At 40.0% G+C, this 22,460-nt stretch overlaps 2 protein-coding genes across 4 annotated transcripts; both read right to left on the bottom strand.

Moving 5' to 3' along the window:
- Positions 1 to 82: 82 nt before the first annotated feature.
- Positions 83 to 4,996, bottom strand: LOC128619667 (protein SOGA3-like). Its single transcript, XM_053643993.1, has 5 exons — positions 3,791 to 4,996; positions 2,907 to 3,131; positions 2,108 to 2,266; positions 1,897 to 1,965; positions 83 to 1,555 (listed from the first exon to the last, which is right to left on the bottom strand). The coding sequence occupies exons 1-5, from the start codon at positions 3,953 to 3,955 to the stop codon at positions 83 to 85; spliced, it is 2,091 nt and encodes a 696-aa protein (XP_053499968.1). The 5' UTR covers positions 3,956 to 4,996.
- Positions 4,997 to 8,237: 3,241 nt separating this feature from the next.
- elovl4b (ELOVL fatty acid elongase 4b) lies at positions 8,238 to 14,670 on the bottom strand. 3 transcript variants are annotated; one of them, XM_053644155.1, is made up of 7 exons: positions 14,385 to 14,670; positions 13,002 to 13,090; positions 12,737 to 12,924; positions 12,040 to 12,120; positions 11,280 to 11,451; positions 10,013 to 10,140; positions 8,238 to 9,721 (listed from the first exon to the last, which is right to left on the bottom strand). In XM_053644155.1, the coding sequence occupies exons 2-7, from the start codon at positions 13,066 to 13,068 to the stop codon at positions 9,437 to 9,439; spliced, it is 921 nt and encodes a 306-aa protein (XP_053500130.1). In that variant the 5' UTR covers positions 13,069 to 13,090; positions 14,385 to 14,670; the 3' UTR covers positions 8,238 to 9,436. The 3 variants fall into 3 exon arrangements, with proteins under 3 accessions (XP_053500130.1, XP_053500128.1, XP_053500129.1); XM_053644153.1 differs by having other exon boundaries at positions 8,238 to 10,140; XM_053644154.1 differs by lacking the exon at positions 14,385 to 14,670 and having other exon boundaries at positions 8,238 to 10,140; positions 13,002 to 13,654.
- Positions 14,671 to 22,460: the final 7,790 nt, after the last annotated feature.

The following is a 22,460-nucleotide window of genomic DNA, read 5'->3' on the forward strand; positions in this document are numbered from 1 at the left end:
ATTTTTTTATATAAAATATAAATTAATTTTCCGCAATATCATGCTTAAAGTTTTTAAAAACGTTTCACCAGTGGGTGTGCATCTAATGTATCACACACACACACACACACACAAACGCAAAAACCACACATACACTTACAGACAGCCGCTCTTCCGGATGCGTTTCCTCCCGTTTGGATCCGTCCAGTGTCTCTATAAATCCCATAAACCCCTGAAGCTCGTTTCTGAACTCGTTCATCTGCGTGCCGATGCGATGGAGCAGCTGCCGTTCACGTGTCCTCACGTCTTCATCATCAGCTCCATCACCATCCTCTCCTCCAGTCTGCTCTCCATCAGCCACAAACTCCTGCGTGTGAGCGATGAGGAGCTCGATGGTGTGCGTCAGACGCTCTGCCTCGGCCCGGATCTCCGTCACGCGCTGGCGATCACGAGGTGAACGAGGGAGCGTTGGAGGAGTGGAGCGACGGATGAGGGGATGAGGAGAAACAGACGAGTGCAGAAACTCCTCTGAGTCACTTTCACCGCCGATGGGGCCTTCACGCTTCTGATGGAGAGGAAGGAGTGATGAAGAGGAGGAGTCACTTTCTCTTTCTCTTCCTCCTCGTTCTTCTCCTCCACTTTTTCCTCTTTCTCTTCCACCTCCACCTGCGGTTTCTCCTCTTCCTCGTCCTTCTACTCCTCTTCCTACCTTCTCTTCCTCATGTCCTCCTCCTTCCTGTTCTCCAATTCCTCCTTCTTGTCTTTCTTTTACTGCTTCTTCTGCTCTAGTTCCTTCTTCTAAATTTCCTCCTCCTTTTTCTTGTCCTCCTTCCTCTTCTTCTGTTCTTCCTCTGCTTTCTTTTCCTCCTCCCCCTCCTCCTCCTCTTTCTTCTCTTCCACCATCATCGCTCTGTTTATTAAGCATCACCCTCTTCTCATACTGCAGCTGCATCACTTTCCCGCTCAGCTCGTTCACCTGCAGCCGTGCTGCTTTCAGCTCCTCCTTCAACATCTCCATAGCCTTAGCTCCGTCCTCCGACAATAGAGCTCCTCCCTCAGCCGCGTGCCTCGATGCCTCTTTAAACCGCAGCTTCTTCAGCTCGCTCTTCACTTTCCTGTTCTGCTCCTCCGTGTCTGCCAAAGTTCGCCGCAAAAATTCCGCCTCGTCTTCCACTAGCTGCAACTGCTGCCTCAGTTCAGAAAGCCCCGCCCCTTGATTTACATCAGCCACACCCCCTGTTGCTCCTGGAGACAGTTCCCCTCCTCTCATGTTGTCGAGCTCCGCCCTCAGAGCTCGGTTCTCCAACTCCAGCTCGACGATCTTGCGCCCAAGGATGTTGGCCTCCTCTTCTACCAATCGGAGGCGGAGCCTCAGCTCTGACTGACGGGCGGTGGGCGGGCCCACGGCTTCACCTTTAAACTGGAGGCTGTCGAAGTCACCGTAAAAGGCGCGATACTTCTGCAGCTCCTGCTCCGCGTCATCCTTCTCCTTGTCGAGCTTCGCCATCTTCTTCCTCATGAGCGTCATTTCCTCGTTAATGAAGGACAGCTGGCACTTCAGATCCTCACTGTCCTCCTGACAACAACAATAATAATATCAAATAACCATAAAATAATAATAATAATAATAATAATAATAAGGATAATCAAACAATCATTTATTTTATTCATATAACGGATTTAAAGTACAACGGGGGAAAAGAAACAAGAAGAAGCCTCATGTTTTGTTCTGGTCACAATGACACAAATGTTTTTACTAAAAGTGGAAAACTACTAAAGATGAGTTATTTATTGTATTTATTTCTCTAATAAATATAAAATGATGGATTATCTGGTCATGATAATATCCATATTTTTATTGTACTACGTGTTTAAATGCTGCTTTACTCTTGAATGAGTGAATGAGTGTGTACTCACTTCACTGAGGCTCTGAGTGTTCTTCCTCTCAGTCCTCTGAGCATCTTTACTGCCTCTCCTCTTCTGACACTACACACACACACACACACACACACACACACATGCACACACACGCACACATTAAAGCAGTGAAGCTGCACTACAAGTTTAAAGATAAAATGTTCTGACCAAAAATGCTTATATTCTTAAGTGATAATGTGTGTGTGTACACCTCTCTGGCTCTCTCCAGCTCGTTCTGCAGTGTCTCTTTGTCGACCTCCAGCTCGATGAGTTTCTCTCTCAGTCTCTCGTTCTCTTCTTCTGTCTTTGTACGTTTCTCCTCCACGTTCTTCAGCTCATTGTGGAGCCTCACCGACACGTCCTTCGCCACCTGACACAACCCACACACTCGTGAGGCTTACTGCATGTGTGTGTATGTGTGGGTGTGTGTGTGTGTTACAATCTGAAGGTTTCATTGGTTTGAATGCAGTGCACTATTACCCCTACAGTCACACTAGCAACAACAAAACAACAATTTGCAATTTCAGCAATAGCAACATTTTCTAAATTCTACAGAGCGCATGGTTCGACATTTCTTCAGTTCCAGACTTTATTTCCTACCTGCAATTAGTTCCTAACCGTGTTTTCATCTTATCCTGTCATTAAATGTATACATAAACGTTAGGAAGAAAAATCAAAGCTTTGGAAGGAAGTGGCCAAGATTGTTGGCGCACGTGGTGAGTGTAGATGTAGATAGTACATAGCTAGCTTGATTTGTTATTCTAATCTGAGAACGAAGCCAGAACCAAGCCGATGACGTCGCATGCAGATCATGCAAACAACTTTCACACTGATTGGTGCTTTATTTAATTTGTGTTTAACTACTTAGCTCTAATGTATAGCTACTACTGTCTCTCAAACCCACACAGCTGCTAGTGTAAAGGCAGGGTAATGCCGAAATGATGTAATAGAACATGCCATCAGAACCTAGCGTGGTGATTTTTTAAATCTACATACTTGATTCGTCTCACCTTCAGGTCTTGCTCCAGGTTCCTCAGCAGTTCTTCGTCAATCTCTTGGCCTGACGTGTATTGCAGGTGTTTGCGCTCGGCTTTGCGCACGCGGTACTGCAGGATCCTGCAGTTTTTATTAGCTCGCTCGAGCTCTCGTCGCAGCTCGTGTAGCCGGCAGGTGTCTTCCTCATAAAACGCATCGTGCATCTCCTCCATCTCCACACGCATCTCCTGAATCTCACTCTGCACAAAACGCAGAACATGACTAGACTTTGTCATGTGCTGAAACAAACCATAAACCAACAGCTACGAGCCAGGGAAGGCTAACGCGTGCTTCTTCTGAGACACGTGAAGCCACGCAGTCGCTGCGCTGCTTTACAAACTGCTGCTCATGCTGCATCACAGGGCGGCGGAACATACACAAAGGAAATTTCTTTCCACCCTCTTCCACATACATGAGCTCACAGATGCACATGACTGGCTAGTGTCACTGTGACTGACAGGGGACAGAGTAATTTAAAATTTAAAATTACAGAGTAAGCCCCTCCCCCTCCCTCTCTAGGATTGCTGAATATGGCTCAAAATAAAAATATGTGTAAATGTATTAAAGTATAATAAGTAAATCAATAAAATAAAATACAAAACCATGTATATGCAGTTTAACTCCCATTGGTTCCTGACTTTTCGGACATCCTGTGTATTTATCTCAGTCCCTTTTTGCACAAATCAGTAAATCATGATATGTGGTGCCACCCCTTAGAGTGGTTTTGCCTCTTCATTGCCACCCCAGGCTCTAAAAATCTGGACACACCACAGAAATATACAACAAAATTTTAAGTGTGTGTGTGTGTGTGTGTGTGTGTGTGTGTGTGTGTGTGTGTGTGTGTGAGCAGGAAACGCACTTTGAGAGCTTCATTCTCATCCTGTAAACTCCGGAGCTTCTCGTGCAGCTCTTCATCTCCACCCGATTCCGGTTCTGCCGGTTCGCTTTGCATGTTGGTGCTGTTTGAGTGTTTGGGTTTCTCTCTGTAGCCGGTGTTGTATGTGATGATACCGGATCCACCCATAAACCGGAAGCGCTACCGGGAGGTAGCCAAGTTAGATTCATTATCCTTCCTCATGGTAGATTTCAATTCCTCCTTTTAATAATCTTAATCTTAAACAGGGATGAATATTAAATAATTGATACAATTAATTTAAAAAATATTAAATACAATAACAAATTGCCAATACAATATAATACATTTATTATTCCACTGTAGGATTACTGAAGAACAGGGTTGCCAGGTCTGTTTTGATCTGTTTTAATTTCAAAGCGTTATATCAGAATACACCGGAATTTATTCTTTTTTTCTTTTCTTTTCTTTTTTAGAGAAATGACAATATACTACTTAGTACACAAATAATACAAATGAATATTGATTGCTCGCACTTGGAATAGTTATGACTGTTTATGAATCAGTGGATGTAGATTTAGTAAATTTTACGTTTATGTATAAATAAATGTACGTATACATTAAAATTGATGTATTTTTATTGAAAATATACAAAAACATTTGGTATCTGGTCAAACAATTATAATAATGTCCCATAATGCATACGATGAAACCGTTCCAATGTGGCAACAACGATCCATCGATTTCAGCACCGTCAGGGTCGGACAGCAGCTTCACAACCACAGTTGCCAGATCCACACTCTTCCAGTTAATAATGTTAAAGTAATACGGAGTTTTTTTAGGCTAGGTTAACATAACCAGAACATTTCCAATCCTAACACGCCTAATAGATTTAAAAGCTAGGTTGGATAGTTAATAGTTAGTGCTTTCTGTTGTTGTTGTTGTTTTGCTGTTTAGATGGTATTATTTATACACAGACCTGGCAACCCTGTCACAACCCGGAAGTAAAGCCAAAAGCGGAGACAAATTATGCAAAAAACGCGAATATAAGGCGTTTAATAACATTCATTTAGACAATTTTAACATTTTAATTATGTTCATATACAAGATAATGAAATATTACAGAGTCCCATATTTTAATAATTAAATTACTCTGTCACTTCTGTGGTGTTTGCAGACTACTGATAGGTTGCTATGGTGACCTAGTTTTGAAAGTTAGCATCCAACTAGCAACGTATTTAGGGTTACAAAAAATAATAATAAACGTTTGGTTTCTTTACAAAGCCCAAATGGATTATTAAAAACCATATACACTATATATTATATATTATATTTATTATTCAAGGTTGTTTGAATATTTAAATCACCAACGAAAATCACTTGGTTACACACCGCCATTTTCTCTGTCTAGACTACAGTTAGTTATATGGCGTATAACAAGTACCAGAAAATTGTAGTTAAGTACACTGAAAATATGTGCTAAAAGATTTTAAAGTTTAAAATGTTTAAACAGGTATGAATACAAGGTTGTTGTTAACTTTTTTTTAATCTCCTCCAACTGTATGGCTCCAACACTGAGGTGATGGAATATGAGAGGAAATTGCCACTTGAACCAAATGCAAGTCATTTGATGTGATCTGAAGAATGTTAGAAGATTTGTGATATTCTGAGTTGTAGCTGGTGAGATGTCTGACCACTAGAGGGAGCTGTGTATCTGAGAACAGGGCATTAAGGCATATCTTTACTAGAATACATTTAAAACTGAGATCTTTTGAATATGAAACTAAAACAATGTCAAATGTCCTGCTCACCACCACTGGCTTAATTTTTTGATGCCTTAAATGAAGTTGTCATTTTATTGCTTCATCTTCACTACTTTCAGTCCATACTGCACAGACACTGTTTGGACCAGGGCTCTTCAATCTTATCCTCAAAGGGCCGGCGGGGTGCAGGCTTTCATTCCAGCCAAATTGGAGGTACAATTAATAGATGATTGGAGACCAAGATGAAGTGATTAAACAAGTGGAATCAGGTGCTTGGTTGGAATGAAAGTCTGCAGCCACACCGGCCCTTTATGAATAAGATTGAACCCCTGGTTTGGACTGGTGGAGGATGATGGTATCCTGTTGGAGAAATACAGTAAGACAAAACGGCATTAGTGTTTCCAGGTGAAATAAAAGCCGTTTCTGTTTGGCGAACAGCTGAACAGGTTTAACACTGAGGTGAGTCTGCATTATGGTAAGTGGCCCAGTGGAAAACTGGACAATCCCCAATCCTCTTACTTCACAATCCCTGATCTGTGTGTGTGTGTGTGTGTGTGTGTGTGTGTGTGTGTGTGTGTGTGCGTGCGTGTGTGACTAATTTGTCGGCTTCGACCCACTTAACCAACAGAATCCCCTTGCTTGCTATTATAATGAAAAAGATGAAGAGTAATGTTGAACATATCTCCGCTCGTCTCCTAAATCAGTTACAAAAGATTATTTCTTTAAAATGAAATAAGTTTACCTGTCATATAGACGCTTATGTTGCAAAATCAAGTTCTTTCCATTCAATCAGCTCCTACATTTTCATATAACACTTTCAAAAAGTGCAGTATAACTATATAACTGTGCGGTATGAGTAGGGTTCTCAACAGCTTCCTTTGCAGGAACAAGGATGAAAGTTTAAAACAAAGAACATTCAACCACTATAGTTTCTCAATAACAAGACAAGGTGTGGTTTTTTTTAAGAAAAGAAGACAGAGAATAAAGAGAGGGCTGATGAGGGAGTGACAGTTTATAGCTGCTATAACGTAAGCGAGAACAGGAACTGACTTGATTCACACATGTTCTACAACATCAAATGTAACTAAATATGAATAAAAAGCACAACATACCATTCTTTCATTTCAAAAATGTAATTATCAAGCTGTTGTGGTATGAGAAATAAAACACTTGGGGATGTGCTGTTATAGGAATATAATCAACTTTGGGCCATCACAACACCCTGTTATTGATTATTTTGTTTCAGGAGTGAATAAAACTGTTAAACACACACTATAATACATTGTCAGAACAGTTTACTATAACCTGATTGTCTTTTAGCTGGTGTTCAGTGTACTCACCATGCTTAGTGGACTAAAGACGCTCCTTCACCTCTCCACTGACCCGCTCTCCTTAGTAACCTCTCAGCATAAATTGTGTGTGTGTGTGTGTGTGTGTGTGTGTGTGTGTGTAAGCTCTTTTGCAGCTAAAGCCAATTTGCTGGACTGCTTAGGTTAGATCTTCCTGAATTGAGGGCCCTAAGTCATACAGCTCTGTCCTCTGTCACCGAGAGAGAGAAGACGAGTTAGAGAGGCGATTCAGAGTAAACACTTCAGTCTCAGACTAAAAAACATCACAATAAATGCTTCCTGAAATAAACGTTAAGTGTTAAATCTATATATCATGATAGTCTGCAAATATTTTCCCACAGTTTATTACAGTACAGTAATTTACTGTAGCACTTATTCAGATCAGATGTGTTATAAGTGGAAACTGTAGTACTGTGAGGTTCCACATTATGAAGATCAGGTGCCAGAACCTTATTATAAAATGTTAAAGATCATAAAATGTCAAAAACCTGCAGCACTAAGCAATAGATAAAAGCAAAATATAAAGGCGATATATAAAAATACGATGCACTGTGTGTGTGTGTGTTACAGTACAATACTGAGTGACAGGATGTTGTGATGAAGTGGAGTTACTGTTAACACCCTGGACTTGATTATTTTCCTCTAACAGCACGTCCCTGAGTGTTTTATTCCTCTTACACCACAGCAGTTTACCAACAATTCCAATTTTATATTTATTAAAGAATGACAGATATTTGCTATTTTCAGCAGTCCCATCAAAACAATGGTTAAAAATCATCTTTCCATATTTCCTATATAAATCCATAAAAACGAACACACACACACACACACACACACACACACACAAAGCCAAGCTTGCAAAAATAATCTGTGGAAAGCCATACATACATTTTATTTAGATGTTATGTGTTATGTAACACTTTTTGTGGGGGAAATTATTTGTAAAAGGACATGAACGAGAAAACTTCGTAAACACTAACAGATATTTAATGATGAAGATGTTGGCTTTTAGTCACTTGAATTGCCCACAATTTAACCAATAAACATCAAACATCAAATTTATAATTTTTTTTAGACAGAGCGATTGTTATTGCTTGATTTAAAATCTAATTAGCCGTTCACACGCTAGACTGGCCAATAGACTGTAAAGAGTTCTCAATCCACAGATCTAAATGCTTACTTTATTTATAATAAAATTACCACCGCCGGTAATTACACATTAATAAACATCAGCTTATATGAGGTCAGCAAGCAGAATGTACAATAACCGTATAACAGCTCAGAGAAACCGCTCCAGCCAAACACTCCCTAAATCTATCACAGCATCAGCTTCAGTACGATCACACACACTCAGCCTTCACAAGTCGTTATTTACACAAATTATTCAGCATGTCAAGTTTCCAATACTCACTGTGCTACGTGATACGATCAAAAACAGTGCTCTGTTATCAGGGAAATATTTCAGTAACTGTACTTTGTGAACATACCCATGTTGTGATTTGGAAGATTTGTACGTTACTGAAACTTGTACTCTTACATGTTCTTTCTCATCAGCAGAGAAGGCGCTTTAGCCAGTGTTGTTTTTTTCTGTAGAACAAAACAGCTAGTAGTAAAGCAGCCTAACACACACACACACACACACACACACACACACACTGGAATAAACATTAAAGGAAACCAGGGTCTCTAATGACACTAAATTATTTAAATATCACATGGTGTCTAAGGTTGTGTTTAGACATGAGCGTAGAATCTGATATAAATTCATTTGGTTTATTTTTGTTTTTGATCTCGATGTGTTTCCTGAGATTTAGATAAATAAACGTTTATGTGCTGATGTCATTTCCATATCGCAATTATTCTTCATAACACTTTTTTTCATTATTTACAATAATAAATGAAAAATGGCAGATTAGCAGTAGAGTTACGGATTGTCTGAGAACGATTACGTCGATCCACGCAGAGTGCATATTGTGATAAATATTAACAAACAGATGATCAGCACATGCCCTGAAATAAATAAATATAAATAAATTTAAAAAATGGAATCCAGCGAAATGGCAGCCCTCAATCAGCACTGAACAGTCCGTACAGGATTTCACGGAGGTTTTTTTGCCGAAAACTACTTGAATCTGCGAAATCGCAATCGAACAGAATTGTTCTGCACGGTTTCGCAGTCATGTTTGTTGGTAAATGAGACCTTTTAGCTGTACTCGTGTTCGAAGAGGGTTTGGTTGAATGCTCGTTGTGATGACATCACATAAAATCTGCGGTAATTTAGAAAAATTGCAAGCTCCTACGAATATTGTGGAGTTTGCTTGATTTTGCGTTCATTTCTGTGATCGCAAAATCACAGAATCCTGGAGGGACTGACTGAATCATTTCTATTTTTTCCCCCCAACAGTTACACACTTAGCATTGTTAGCGGTTTTGTAAACACCATCTAGCCCATCAACAAACAGCCTACACACACACTACTCCCCTTTAAAACCCCCACAATCCCACCGATGAAAAGTTCCCAGCGCTCCTCTCTCCTTCCTTCATTCCCTCTTTGTTTGTTCCTTCTTGTGCTTCTTGCCATTCTCCTCTACGTGCTCTACACACCTCGCTGATCCATTCGTCATAGCGGAATCGGTGACACCGTTGGAGGCGCTCTTGGGTGATTTAGAACGTGGCCGGAGGCGGTAGGTCTGGTAGTAGAAGTTGGCAAAGAGGATGATGAAGGTGATGGCATAGGCGATGAGAGCCCACTGCATCCATGCTGGGAATGGGCAGCCGGAGTACAGCGAGTGAGCCGCATGACCGATAGTGACGTGGAACTGGATCTGTAACACACACGTGTGTGTGATGAGTGCATGATGAGTGTCTGTGATGAATGTGTGATGAATGTGTTTGTGATCAGTGTGGATGAGTGTGGGATGAGTATGGATGAATTTGGATGAGAGTGTGCATGAGTGTATGATGAATGTGTGATGAGTGTAGTATACTTTTGAGGAGAATGAGATATGTTTGTAATGACTGTGTGATTTGTGTGTAATGAGGATGTGCTGAGTGAGTGATGAGTGCGTGGTGAGTGTGTGGTAAGCACGTGGTAAGCGTGTGATGAGCGTGTTTACCATCTGAATGATAGTGAGGTATTTCTTCCACCAAAGGTATTTGTGCATGTGCGGACCAACAGCTGCGAGACCATAGTAGCTGTACATTAGGACGTGGATACCCGAGTTTATAGTCGCACCGAAAAACGCTGTGAGGAAACAAAGTTAAAAACAAAACATGTCAGGTTAACAGGTGTGTAGCATGGCTTTCAGTACATCATGCTGTTGGCTTTTTTAATAAGATTATAATGAGAGTTTAGCACACATCAGAACAAGGGGTGTTCCTGAGATCCACATTAACAGTCTGTGATTGGGCAGAGAAATCCCTGGCCTGAGCTGATAGGCTGATGAACACTGGAGGAAATAAAGAACTAGCCTAAGGTCAGCCACTATATATATATATATATATATATATATATATATATATATATATATATATATATATATATATATATATATATATATGTATGTATGTATATATATATATATATATATATATATATATATATATATATATGAATTTTTTACATTTTCTGAAAAACAAAAGATCTTTTAAAGACAATATATGAAAAATAATCCTAACTGTAAACATGTTTATTTTATGCATGGAAATCAGACAGAACATTGAGCTTGCTTGTTTTTTTTTCTTCCAAAGACCTCTCCTCTGCTTCAAGCTGTAAACATTGATTATGTAGTAGTATCGTGTAAAACAGCTACAGGAGCCCATAAAATCAGTCCATAACCCACCACTTGCTTGTGAGTGAACATGCAGTTTGCAGTAGATGCATGTTAAACTGTATTGTTGTGAGATGTTCCACTCTGGGACCCCAGGAAAATTTTCAGGTGTTGTGCATTCAGCATATGAGTTACAAAGTTTTTAAAAATAGGTTTAGATCATGTGATTGACCAGGTGTTGGGTATCAATGTACACGAGACATCAAAAAACAGATGACAGTAGCAAGGAAAGTCATTCGAATTGTTTACAAAATGTGCCAACCGTCTGAATTTTGGCCTTTTGGAAACACAAGCCTCTAAATGTAAAGAGTATATAATCTGCCTGTACACTAAGAAGGCATTAGACTGGAGCATCTGCTTCATTTATCCCTCATCTCCTCCTTAAAATACACTCCAGACCTCAAAAGACTCCTGCTCCTCTAACGATCATTAATGTTGACCCCCTGTGACCTTCCTACCAACCTGTCTTTCCTCGTCTGCTTCCACATACGACTCCATCTCTCCACTCCACTACTGTGTGTGTGTGTGTGTGTGTGTGTGTGTGTGTTCTCACACTGGCCTCCGGGGACCCATTTGACGCCAATCCACCAGAGAATGAACATGGTGCAGTGGTGGTAGACGTGCAGGAAGCTGATCTGGTTAAACTTCTTCCTCATGATGAAGAACACTGTGTCTAAAAACTCCACACCTTTAGAGATGTAGTACCACCACAGAGCTGATGCTATCTACACACGCACACACACACACACACACACAATATAAGTTTTCTGCACAGTTTTGGTGAAATATAAGACCTGAAAATGCTATCTGTTGATATGCTGAAGTAATTTTTACAGGTCACAGGACCAATATTTGGTCACTGTGGCAACTCAGCAACCAATCTGTCCCCAATATTTGGTGTTTAGATTAACCCCTATTCAGACAGGATAAGTCTTCCATGTGGAGGTGTGCAAAGTAATTATTCCCAGTGTATCTCTGGGATTTTATTCTGAATACATCACGTCAGTCATTTTTTACAGACTGTGTGTGCACCCTGTCTGAAGCACTCACACTCGCAAAGGGCATGTGCTTCAGATGCACTTGTGATGAACTTGAAGAGATGTTAGCATGACGCACAGTGTGTGTATCAGTGCCATGTCAGATATCCTTGTGTGTGTAATGTGTGACTGTAACACAGCGCCCCCTCCTGGCTATGGTTTATTTAATCACCACACTCTCACCAAGAAGATTCAGTTCCCTTCACATTCCTTTCAAGTGAAATAACCTACTGATTTGGCGTGTGTGTGTGTCTGTGTGTGTAATGTGTTTCTCACCCTAACTTCGTTGCCGTCATTGGAGTAGTTGACAGGCTGGCAGAGGTAGCTGTATCCCGCCGCTCTGGAACCCAACAGCAGCTGAAGAGAGAGTGAGAGAAAGAGAGAGAGAGAGAGAGAGAGAGAGAGAGAGAGAGAGAGAGAGAGATAGCAGAACCTAACTTTGATGCTTCTAATAGTATAAGTGTTTGGTAACTGATGAAAAGACTCAGATATGAAGGAGGATAGAGAGATGGAGATGGATGCCTGAATGGAAGGCTAAGAGATAAAAGATGGAGGAATAAATGGATGGATGAACAGATGGATAAATGTGAGATTTTGAATGGAAGACTGTGATGGAGGTATGGATAGATAGCTCAGAGATCTGGTTGGAGGGCTGAGGAGAGGGATGGGTGTCAGATGATAGTGAATGAGTGAGGGATTGGACTGAGGGGTGAATGGATGGATGGATGGATGGATGGATGGATGAATGGAGTTATATATAGAGGCGTGATGGAACGATGGATGGGCGGACAGACGATCAAAAGGATTTACGGGTGAAGGAATGGACTGATGGACAGGTAGATGGATAGAGGGATGGATGAACAGGTGGTTGAATGGACAGATGGATGGATAGACGAAGGACTGATGGATAGATGGATGGACAGACAGATGGACGTAGGACTGGATGGATGAAGAGTGATGGAAGACAGCGCACCTCTTTGCAGATGTAGAAGTTGAGCAGCACCATGCTGAAGTTGTAGATGATGAGAGTTTTGCGCAGTTTGAAAGCGTCCCGGTGCTGCATGTAGCGAGGCCCCGCCCACAGGAAGAGCAAATACAGCACGCTAAAGCCCAGTGTTGGGAGGGGTGATGACATCATCGGCCATTGCTCCACCCGCTTGTCTAAGACAAACACACACACAATCTCAAACTAAGTAGGGGAGACAGACAGACAGACAGACAGACAGACAGACACTTACCTGCTATGGTAAGGCTCCATTTGTAAAACTCTGCTGTATCATTGATGAGGTGAAGCACCGTATCCATGGCAACACTCTATTTTATTATTCTATAATTATGAAAAAGAGAAAACAGAAAAGAATAAAGCGATGAGGTGGAGTGATGAAGCGGAGTTACTGTTACCACCACAAAGTGTCATCTGTTATTATTGTTGTGTTCTGGTTTACGTTATAGCAGCTATAAACACTCGTTCCCTCACCAGCCTCTCTTCATTCTCTCTCTTCATTCTCTCTCTTTATTCTCTCTTTATTCTCTCTCTTTATTCTCTCTCTCTCTCTATTCGCTCTCACTATTCTATCTCTTTATTCTCTCTCTTTATTCTCTCTCTTTATTCTCTCTCTTCGTTCCCTCTCTTTATTCTCTCTCTTCAGGTTAATAAGACAAAAAATCGCAGCTTGTCATTTTACTGAGAAACCACAAAGAAGCGTAAACTTAAAGCCAAAAAAAACTTCAAGTAAAAAAAAACCCATTTGTTTTGGCCAGACCACTCACGACACGTCACACTTGGGTTCATGTACAACCATAATTTACATATTAGAACTCATAGGCTTCATTGTGTGTGTGTGTGTGTGTGTGTGTGTGTGTGTGTGTTACAGCACAGAGTGAAAATGGATTAACCCTCCAGACTATAGGAACTTATTCACACTCCGGCCCCAAAGCCCTGCGCTGTGTGTGTCAGCAGCTTTCACACACACTTGTCACTGGACCTTAATTCCATCTGATCTAAGAGCTTAGAGGACGAGTGTGACACGACCCACATCTCACACACACACACACACACACACACACATACACACACACTGAGGAGTGTTCATTAAAACGTATATACATAACTTAACCATCTCTGTATGACGTATCAGTCCATCCACCAGTGGAAAAGGTGAAGTGAACAGAACATCGGTTTTATTCCACTGAACAATTTCTCTACAAACATTCTACAGTTTAAGGTTTTTTATATTACACAACTTTTTCATAGGATTCACAAACTTTTTGTACTCTAACTGTTCACCCTAACACATATGTAACCAGCTGTGATCATACATGTACTCTATAACACACACTCACACACTCTATCTATCTATCTATCTAGATAGATAGATAGATAGATAGATAGCATTGATGGTAAAATGTATTTTTCTCGTTTTCTGGATTGTAAAAGTGTCAGTGAACACAAAGTTTAATATATATATATATATATATATATATATATATATATATATATATATATATATATATATATATATATGCATGCATGTATGCGTGTGTGTGTGGGTGTTAGAGCAGGTGGTCACTAAAGTCTACAGGAAGTTGAACATAATCTTTATGCACAGTGTAAATATTACCTCTTGGCTGCAGGTCAGTAACTTTACACCGGCATCCGGTGCAGCGGAACCTCGCGAGCGCTCTCTCTCTCTCTCTCTCTCTCCTTAAATATCTCCGAGTGCCAAAGCGCGCGGTAACATCAAAGTGCACAACCTCTGAAGGTAAACTAAAAACATTCACACAGCCTGTAATTGTTGTAATGTTTGTTTCTTTAGCTTTACCCCTGACACGGTCACATGCCCTCCGCGCGCCTCCGTTCGCTCCTGCGCCCGAACCGCTCCGTGCAACTCAGCAGCTCGAGCGCGGGGGCGGAGTCTATACCCCATCTGCCCTACACAGGGGTCACGGGTAGAAGAGAGCTCAGGGTGTGTATGAAACTGAAGAGCTGCTGAACTTGCACCCTCACTGCCTTCTAATGAGTCTGATGTGGCTGCGTCCCAAACGGACACGGTTATATCACTGTAACTGAAATATCAGGTTCTTCTTCACATCTCTTTACATGTGGCTGATGTTCCAGGAAGAACACTAACGAGTCATGAATATTAGGTCCGGTGTCCTCGGGAAATGGCACGATGTCCTCACTGGGACACTTAAATAAAGTGATATTACTGACTCTTACTGATGGAGGCGGCGTATAAAGACGGAATTCTCCATGAGTCTGAGGGAGCCACGTTCCAGCACTAAACAGACCCCATTTCCTAAAACATGCCTCAGAAAAGACACAAAACAGACTCGCACAAACTCCACCCACTTCCAAACTAATAAACCCCAAAACATTTACTCAGATAGAAAAGGGAACAGAAGCCACACGACAAAAACACACAGACAAACCATGTTAAGTCACAAAGTACAAATTTTTAAATCTCTGAACTTCTTTTTTCCCCCAATAATTTACCATGTTATGATCATGTCCATAACACTAAACAACAAAAACAACAACAACAGCTCTGAAACACTCGTTATGATTTCAAGGCCACTTTAAAGTAGTCTGATTTGAGACGTACCCTTTGAGGCATCAAAGCGTTACCGCGTTGCCTGGATACTGAAAAGCTGTCATTAAAGCCACCTGTTAGGTTCACTCATGCTAGCATTAGTGACTGCTAGGCTGACTATGTGTTAGGTTATTGAGTCTTTAACTAAACAGCAGTCGAGATAAAACTACATTTTTAATATCATATGATGTAATTAAAAAGAATTAAACAGTGAGGTGGAGTGATGAAGCACAGTTACTGTCTTAAACTTCATAAAATAAAGTTACATTCATATACAAACAGTTTACAGTGTCTTAGTGTTTTAATCATAAACTCGGATTTCATTTTCTTTAAATCATTTAACAGTACAATCTGTCTTATTATGTGTTAACTTTCTAAACTAGTTTAGAATACAATTCCCATTATAACTATTAAAACCATTACAAATTCAGTGATGGTTTCTGTTGTTGTTTTTCAGCAGGGTTATTTGAAAAATTTCAATACCTAACTCACGTTGGCCATTTTTTATTGCAAATCTGTTTTATTGCTGTTATTTTTTTCTTATAAATAATAATAAACATAATGATATTTTACTGCTTACTTACTTCTTATTTTCTTTCTGTGTTTTTTTTACTTCTGTCATTGAAACTAAAGAACAAACGAAAAATGCAGCCTGATGCGCTTCGGACTCTGACCACACGGGGGCAGCAGAGGATTAATAATAATTTAAATATTTACCACTTCTTTTTCTTGTGTTAATTGCTCCGATTGTTGTTGTTGTTGTTGTTGTTGTCATTTGCCCGCCGCTGCCCTGTGTGAGAGGAGTTTGCATGTTCTCCTCCGGGTTTCCTCTGGGTACTCCGGTTTCCTCCCCTAGTCCAAAGACATGCATGGTAGGCTGATTGGCATGTCCAAAGTGTCCATAGTGTGTGGATGTGTGTGTGATTGTGTCCTGCGATGGATTGGCACCCCATCCACCCCACCTTGTAACTGACTGGGAACAGTGGTGATGAGTGACTGGGAACAGTGGGAATTAGTGATTTAGAACAGTGGTGATTAGTGATTGTGAACAATGGTGATGAGTGATTGTAATTGGGAACAGTGGTGATGAGTGATTGGGAACAGTGGGAATAAGTGATTGGAAACAGTGGGGATAAGTGATTGGGAACAATGGGGATAAGTGTTTGGGAACAGTGGGGATAAGTGAATGGGAACAGTGGGGATAAGTGATTGGGAACAGTGGTGATGAGTGATTGTGATTGGGAACAATGGTGATGAGTGATTGGGAACAGTGGGAATAAGTGATTTGGAACATTGGGGATAATTGATTGGGAACAGTGGGGGTAAGTGATTGGGAACAGTGGTGATGAGTGATTGGGAACAGTGGGGATGAGTGATTGACTTTACACACTGGTGGTGAATGGGGTGAACCTTTTCTCTCTGTCTGTATCCCAGCAGCTGTGATGTGAGCTGTGAGCTAGAGAGCTGTATCGAGTGCAGGACTGTCGCTTACATCTGTTAGTTGCTAGATTTGTCACTGGTCTCTTTTTTAAATCACTAAAGGGGTTTAAAAAGTCACCAAATCCAGCGACAAAGTCACAAAGTTGACAACACTTTGAACTTATTCCATTAATTAAAAAGAAACTTGTGGAAAGTTGTTGCTGTGCCAACCATTATTGTTATGTAATCCTGAGGAGGTGTGCTGACCTTTCTGTCTCATGTAAACCGATCTGAACCTGACTCTGTGTTAGTCCATTTAATCATCCCTCTTTTAGAAAAACTGTGTGTCCTTCACATTTTTACTCTCTCACTCGCTCACTTTACTATATTCCAGAGTAGAATGATAAATCCATTCTCATATTGCTCTGTGTGTGTGTGTGTGGGCGTGTGTATAAACTTGTTACTGGAAGAACCCAGAGTTTAATAGAGAACATACCTATAAAAAAACAGCATCTTGAAGACCAAGGAGCTATTAAAACAAATCTGAGACAAAGTACTGAAAAAGAGTTTGGTTCTTAAAAATAATATCACAAACTTTGAACATTCTGCAGAGGGACATTAAATCCATTGTTAAAAAATCCGAAGAATAAACCGTACAACCGTGACTCTGACTGGAGGAACCCATCCACCAAAAGTCAGTGATTGGGTAAAGAGGAGATTAGACAGAGAAGCAAACAAGAGGGCAAGCAGAATGTTTAGTATGATGCTACCACCACCATGCTTCACCGTGCATGGTGTTCTCGGGGTAATGTTGGTTTTCCATGTGGCGATAGTCTTCTGTCTGAGCCGTGGCTGTCTCCAGCTCCTGTACAGTTCACCAGGGGATGAATACTTATCCAAACATAATTGTTTTAACAATAACAGTTTTACAAACTGTATTGAATTTCTCTTGCTGAATTATTATGGGTTATTTTGTGTAGATTCTTGATGTATAAAATAATATATATAAAAAAAAGTTAAAGGGGGGGGGAGTGAATACTTACAAATGGCACTGTATATCAAATGCACGTCACTTTATTCCAGTCAGTTGTGTGTGATTTTGGAAATTTGATAACACATGATTTTGTGGCAGGCTCACGCCTCTGAATCTGATATTTAGAGTTAATTTGACCAAATCCAAACATCACTGAGGCGCAAATTACAGTTGCCATTTTAATCTATTGGCCATACAGTAGTTTAACTACTCTGTGTGTGTGTGTGTGACCCTAAATGAAACCAGTAAGACTATTGTATCGTATCCAGCTCACCACAGTCAGCACTGTAATTAAAGTTTAAGTTAATTAAGTGTAAGTCCTGATTTCCCATGCACTAAAACTGGTGAGTGTGTGAAACGGCAGCACTGACAGATTGTAAACACATTTATGGCATCTTGTTGATGCTTTATGGCTTGGTGATGTGGTTCTGTTGGCGTACGGGTTTGGGGTTTTTGGCAAGTGTGTTCTGGCTGCATTCGCGTTGATGTGTGGAGATGACGTGAGGAAAAAGAAGGCCAGATCTTTTGGGTCCGTGTTCCTACAATGCATTTAACGGAGGCGTTGGAGCCGAAGGGGCCATGAGGCCATGGGAAAGTTCTTGTTCTGGTCTGGTGTATTTTTAACCCCAGGTGTATTTTATCACTTCAGTATTTGGTCCATTAAAGCTGCAATGAACAATTTCTGAATTGATGCTAACCTTGCCGAGAAAAAAAAAAGAAACACATTAATCCATTATGAAAATCTGGTGAGCATTACTGGTGAATAAAATAATAAAATAAAAAACATTCCTGTCAGGTTAGCTGGTGCTAGCTATCTGTCGAGCATTATCAGCGAATAAAATTAACTTTCTGGAAAAAAACTTGTCAGCTTTTGCAACATTCATGAGTAGAACTTGTATATAATTAATAAAATTATATGAATTATGCAGTATATGCAATTCAGTCAGGCATCCTGTCCGGTTAGCTTATATTAGCTAGCCTTAGCAGTGAATACTTTTTTTAATCCTGTAAGAAATTGTCAATACTTTTTATATTATCTTGCTACGTAGTGTAGTAAAGTTTATGAGCAATTCTGATTATGAAGTTAAAATCCTCTCAGAGATCCTGTCAGGTTAGCTCATGTTTGCCAGCTAGCTGGCAGTAGCTATAAAGATTATAAACATTTATAAATAGTACTTACATTTTCTTTTAGGAATCCTGTCAGGTTAGCTCATGTGAGCTAGTGCCCCTGCTGAAAAAAAGCAGTCCATAGTTTCCGTTACATAATGGATTCCATCAGATTCCAGTAAACACCACCGGCATCCAATAGGATCATCTTTTATGGGTAGATATTTAACATATTCCATTAAATTCCCATTACAGACCCATTAAACCTCATTAGGACGCACTAGACATTTCTAGTGGTTTCTGATGGTTATATCAGCAGGGTGGTTAGTTTGATTGTGCGTAAATCTTACAGTGTGGGTTTGTAATTATGGCTCGGGAGGTCAGGATTGTATAAATGTTGTCATTTGTATCAGACATGAGAACGTTAAAAAACAAAACGCAAAAAAAAGTATGAAAGTGCTAATCGGAATAAAGTTCTCTTTCTGTCTTTCTCATCATCATTATGTGCCTCTACCTTCAGCGTCGTGTGTGTTCCTGAAACTGACCTTGATGCTAATGCTTCCTGCTAATATAAAGTGTGTGTGTGTGTGTGTGTGTGTGTGTAAAAGAGCCAGACAGTGATAAAGGCTTTATGAGATTCCAGACAGCAGAAGAATAAAATTGAGATCCTGTGGATCGGTTTTCAGACTCGGACTCGTGTTGCCTTTAGCCAGTTTAGCGTAGCCTCCTGTGAGAAATGAAAAATGAGGAACTCCGTCCAGCCTCCATGATCGTTCCTGCTCTCCTGCTCAGGAATTATACCAGAGTGTCATTTATTTTATTATTATTATTTTTTTTACAGTTAGTTATTTATTAGAAGCTCTGATGGAGAACAACAACATGTGTGATGATAAAAAGCCTATCTTCGCTTTGTTTTGTTTTTTATCACTGTACATGCTACCTAAAGCGGAGAGTTATCATGCTAATACTGTACATAAACTTAGAGGTTTTAATGGGGGGAGGTTGGTCTGTAGAAGTGTATAGTTGTGTAATTTGTGTACAGTGTAGTTGTCTATGTAGTGTTTATTGTTCAGGTGTGTGTGTTTTGTAGTTTTGTGTTGTGTATTTTTTAATGCTTAGTTTAGAGTAGGTTTGTGTTTAATATTTGGACTACACTGATTTATTGTCTCACACGCACACGCACACACACACACACACTCACAAACACACTACAGCCAAACATTCCTCTGGTGTTCTCTCTCAGATTCCTGATACAGAAATCTCTCTCTCTCTCTCTCTCTCTCTCTCTCTCTCTCTCAATTCAATTGAAATGTTTCAAGTACTTTATTGGCGTGATTTTTTACATACAATATTGCCAAAGTGTCAACATAGATTAAAAAATATACAATAATCATAATAATAATAAAATAAAATAATAATAATTATTATTTTTTTGTATCTGTCTCTGTTTCTCTCTCTCTCTCTCTCTCTCTCTCTCTCTCTCTCTCTCTCTCTCTCTCTGGCAGTAATCACACACTAATCAAAAGCAGTTGTTGGAGGTTGTTTTTTTTTAGCTTCAAGACGTTTCTCTGTCTCATATACTCACACACACACACACACACACACACACACACACACACACACACACACACACTTAATCTCTCTCTCTCTCTCAAACTCTCTCACACTTTCTCTCTCATACATAAGATGATGGATTGTGTACTCAAATAAAGTGTAAAGTTAGCTATGTTATCTATAACATACCACAGTACATAAAAATTGTATAGTTAATATACAGTCATGTGAAAAAATAAGTACACCCCATGGAAATCATTGGCTTGTTTGACATATTTGGACAAGCAAACATTTGATCCTCTTTTTGTAGTAATTTTCACAATTTAAATTAACAAAAAATCAGTCACATGGAAAAAGTAAGTACACCCCTACATTTATCATACCTTCAAATCTATAAAATTAGAATCAGGTGTTGAAGATTGGGTGCCAGTGATCCAGTCTTATTTATACCCCTCTCAGTTCTAGTGTCTGGTGTTCCCTTTGTTATTGAGGTGGGTGGTGTCATTATGCCAAGATCTAAAGAGTTCTGTAAGGCCTTCAGAAAAAAAGTTGTGGATGCCTATGAGTCTGGTAAGGGATTTAAAAAGATCTCCAAATTATTTGAAATACATCATTCCACTGTAAGAAAAATAATCTACAAATGTTGCGGATTGCAAACGACTGCCGATTTGTCCAGGACTGGCCGTCCCAGAAAATTCAGCCCAAGAGCAGTCCGTCTTTTTGAAAAAGAAGAATTTCATCACAGGATGTGCTAGTAAGACTTGCAGCTGTTGGTGTTAAAGTGCATGCTTCTAGAATCAGAAAGAGATTGCACAAATTTGACCTGCATGGGAGGCGTGCCAGGAAAAAGCCTTTGCAAGACTATGAGCATAGCTCATGCCAATGAGCATATAGGCAAAGACCAGGCCTTTTGGAATAATGTGCCCTGGACAGACGAATCAAAGATAGAGTTGTTTGGCCACAGTAACAGCAGACATGTTTGGTGCTGACCAAAGACAGCTTTACAAGAGAAGCACCTCATACCAACTGTAAAGCATGGTGGTGGAAATGTTATGGTTTGGGGTTGCTTCACAGCCTCAGGGACTGGACAGCTTGCATTCATTGAATTATCTATGAATTCTGCATCATATCAAAGAGTGCTTGTCGATAATGTGAGGCCATCTGTCCAAAAGTTGAAGTTGAACCGAAAGTGGACCTTTCACCAGGATAATGATCATAAGCACACTAGCAAATCCATCAAGGAATGGCTCAAAAAGAAGAAATGGAGGGTTATGGAATGGCCTAGTCAAAGCCCGGATTTGAATCCCATTGAAATGTTGTAGGGGGATTTGAAACAGGCAGAACATACAAGAAAACCCTCAAACATATTGCAACAGAAAGAATATTGCATGGAAGATTGGTCAAAAATTATAAGCTTGGTGGACAATTAAGCAAAAAAAAGTTGAATACATGATTGAAAAAGCCCATGTTCCATGTGGTTTTCTTGTAGTATATCAACTTAATTAATAGGCATTGTTTAAAAAATGATGAGTTTTTATGTTTTGAATATAATTTATTGAATAATGGATTGAAACATTTCTTCCTTTAAAGATCTTGGGCTTAGAGAGAAAGCTTTAGATCACGTGTCCTGGAGACATTTAGCACTCTTAAACACAAATACATGAAAGCAGTGTCCTGTAGTGACACTGAGAAAGAGACAGAGAGATGATCCTGTTTTTTATAGCACCTCTGCAGTAAACAGCAGGTGTTTGATCATCTGCACAATGAGACATCACGCTGTTTTATAAGGACACAACCTTCACTGAAGTTCATTCACCCGGGTTTCGGTCTCAGCTTATAACCACAGCTGGATTCGGATTGGTCAGAAGATGTAGATGCGCTCGTTCTGATACGTTATCGTTTCTATAGTAACAGCCCATCAGCAGAGACTCATACAGCGAACACTCCACATAAATACATTAAAAACCACATTGATCTGGTGAAGTTTTCTG

This window comes from Ictalurus furcatus, chromosome 15 (genome assembly GCF_023375685.1).
Source record: "Ictalurus furcatus strain D&B chromosome 15, Billie_1.0, whole genome shotgun sequence".
Lineage (NCBI taxonomy): Eukaryota > Metazoa > Chordata > Actinopteri > Siluriformes > Ictaluridae > Ictalurus > Ictalurus furcatus.